This window comes from Austrofundulus limnaeus, unplaced genomic scaffold, assembly GCF_001266775.1.
Source record: "Austrofundulus limnaeus strain Quisiro unplaced genomic scaffold, Austrofundulus_limnaeus-1.0 Scaffold306, whole genome shotgun sequence".
Classification (NCBI taxonomy): Eukaryota; Metazoa; Chordata; class Actinopteri; order Cyprinodontiformes; family Rivulidae; genus Austrofundulus; species Austrofundulus limnaeus.
The window spans coordinates 409,367-412,259 of NW_013952708.1; the positions used below are offsets into that span (position 1 = coordinate 409,367).

The window sequence follows — 2,893 nt, forward strand, 5'->3', positions numbered from 1 at the left end:
AGAAAGAAAGAAAGAAAGAAAGAAAGAAAGAAAGAAAGAAAGAAAGAAAGAAAGAAAGAAAGAAAGAAAGAAAGAAAGAAAGAAAGAAAGTACTGTTTTTCTTGTCTACGGAGCCCGCGAGGGGACATAGATAAACTACAATCCCAGCATGCTCAGCGGCGGGAAGAAAAAAAATGAAATCGGCCATGTCGCGTTAGGGAATCACAGAACGGGTGAATGTGGTTCAGGGAATAGCTTACCGATTTGTTATATTGGATTAAAACTAAACTTTGAAAATTTTGATATTTGACCAGTTGTTTTAAATATATTCTGTGGAAGTCGTAAGGTTCGTAAATTTAGCAGGTAATCATGAGCGGAGGAGGGACGCCGTACATCGGCAGCAAGATTAGCCTCATCTCCAAGGCCGAGATTCGCTATGAAGGAATTTTGTACACCATTGACACTGAAAATTCGACTGTAGCTCTTGCTAAAGGTAAGTTTAGTCAAAAATAAAGACGATTAAAATCCTAAAAACGTTAAAAAAAACTCACATTTGTGAGTATGTGAAATGGGGTGTAGCGCAGTTAGCCGAGTTAGTTAGCTTTTCGTTAGCCGCCTGAAGAGGCTAAGGCTTAGTCCTTTGTTTACTTTGTTTTTACCGTTATGTTAAAACCTGAGCCCAGAGAAGAAAAACAAAAAGGCCACGTGTTGCAGTGTAACGTGCACGCTAATAAAGTTACACGTGCGTTTTTTTTCCACCTAAGCAACATTTTAATGTCGTTTCTGAAACTTGTGCTAATTATACCTTCAAGTAGCATACTCTTAATTAGTGTAGTTGAGATTAGTGCTACAGATTAAAACACTGGACACGCTGGTTTAGGAACTAATTTAAAGAAATGCTACTATGCAGTGTTGGAGAGCATGTTCATAAAAAGTGAAATATGATTTTTAAAAAGGSATTGGTTTGTTTTTCACCCAACAGTTCGCTCTTTTGGCACTGAAGACCGGCCCACAGACAGGCCCATTCCACCTCGAGAAGAAGTCTTTGAGTACATCATCTTCAGGGGGAGTGATATAAAAGACCTGACAGTTTGTGAGCCCCCTAAAGCCACTAGCAGTCTGCCTCAGGACCCTGCCATAGTTCAGGTAAACTCACTTTACTAAATCACACAGCCCACTCTTAGTACACAGCTCGAATAATAGTTTGTCACATTTAGGCCTTTTACGATAACACATTTTGCTAGACAATAAATTGTTGGAGAAATTACTGCGATAAACGATWATATTGTTTGGAGACCATTTTGAACTAATGTAATGACGACGTCAGAAAACCGAAGACACCCCTCTAGTTAAATGCCTGTTCATTCACGCTCTTATGAAACCATGTGCTGGACTAACAGATCRTTCTCAATGACGTCCTCATCCRGGACTATTTTACCAGCCACATCTTGTTTGTGGGTTAGCATTTWGCTTGTAGTGAAGAAAACCAGTATTAAGGAATCCCAAAAGCAAGCGAGAAAAATCGCAAAAAGGCAGCCAAACGACACATACAGGCTGCACTACCAGCACACACTGGATTATTAAACTAAATAAAGGTATTTAGGTTGAATCGGCTGTATTGAAKGCATCAATCTTTATGAGGTGCCAATGTGGGGGACACAGCATGTGTTGACATGGTCTGGTGTAACTTATCCAATATTAATTTACATACACCAAGTGGGTACAGACTGCACAATACTGAGCTTTTTGTGTTTACAATTTGATGCCGTGTCAGTGCAACTTACATGCATGTTTATAGGAGTGGATTGCAGTGTTCAAAACACTGTTCATTTATATTTCTCAACCTCTCTTTCTTATGAACTATGCCCTCACTAACTGTTTTAGATGTGTTATAAGCATACTCTGCAATCCAGGAATGTGGTGAAATCTTGGTGTTTGATTCTTGCAAGCCGCAAATCACATTTTTCGGTTTTTCTGCTGCTTCTCCTGGTGCTTTTATGACCGTCTGGATAAAAAAAAGACAGTTTCACTACCCCATGAGCAGCACAGGTGTTGCAACTAACTCCARTGCAAACTTGCACCATGACTGCTAAAACAAGTAATAATAAAACATACTGCTGCATGAACAATCTAGACTTTTCTTGTAAAGTTTTTAAGTTGGTATTAACATGCATATTAGCTTGCCAAGAAGTCTGTCGTTCCTGGAAAAAAGACTTAACCTTGATTTTTATTAGCAGCACCTGTGCTTTATCCAGAGTAAGAAGTCAGATTTACTGATGTAAAAATAACACATCTTAAAATTGAAGTTTTTCTATCAAATGATAAATGTCAGACAACAAAAGTGTTTTTTATCACAGTTTTAATTTTCTTGCAGCAGAATTACTAAAATAGTTTTCACAATGCATTTATAGCAAACATAAATGTTCTTCACCTTTTTATTATAAACATTTGGTCAATATTTCTATAGAAACAATCATTATCTTGTGCATGGGATCATAAAATATTTCACAAGTTGTTTGAACTGGCAATGACACAGGTGTTTCCMATTACATTAATTATAGCTCTTGTGTTTAGTAAAAGTTGAACCACGTGCAGTACCACCTGTTCTCAAAGAAACACAGTTGTTGTGAATGACATCAAAATATCTCATGAACTGCTGGAGGAATTTTATTGAAACTTGCAGAAAGTMATTATTGGATGTACATCTACAACTGATTAACCTCTGGAGTCAGTACAGTTCGAGATGGCCACCACAGCTAATCAACWCTAGCCTGCACAAAAATGTCTAAAACTCAGTTTTGAAAATATTGAGCTAAAAGTTGATACATTGTGTCGTCTGTTAAAGGGATCCCTGATTAGTTGTAACTAGAGGTGTCCCGATTCCGATACCAGTATCGGTATCGGATCCGATACC

At 37.9% G+C, this 2,893-nt stretch overlaps 1 protein-coding gene across 2 annotated transcripts in view; it reads left to right on the forward strand.

Moving 5' to 3' along the window:
* Positions 1-151: 151 nt before the first annotated feature.
* The window catches only part of LOC106527040 (LSM14A mRNA processing body assembly factor), a 9,821-nt gene continuing 7,079 nt past the window's right edge, over positions 152-2,893 (forward strand). Inside the window, exons 1-2 of one of the 2 annotated variants that reach the window (XM_014021799.1) lie at positions 152-472; positions 962-1,125. In XM_014021799.1, the coding sequence (XP_013877253.1) occupies positions 349-472; positions 962-1,125 (288 nt within the window). In that variant the 5' untranslated portion in view covers positions 152-348. The remainder of the gene's footprint in view (positions 473-961; positions 1,126-2,893) is intronic. The other variant, XM_014021798.1, reaches the window with a different exon arrangement.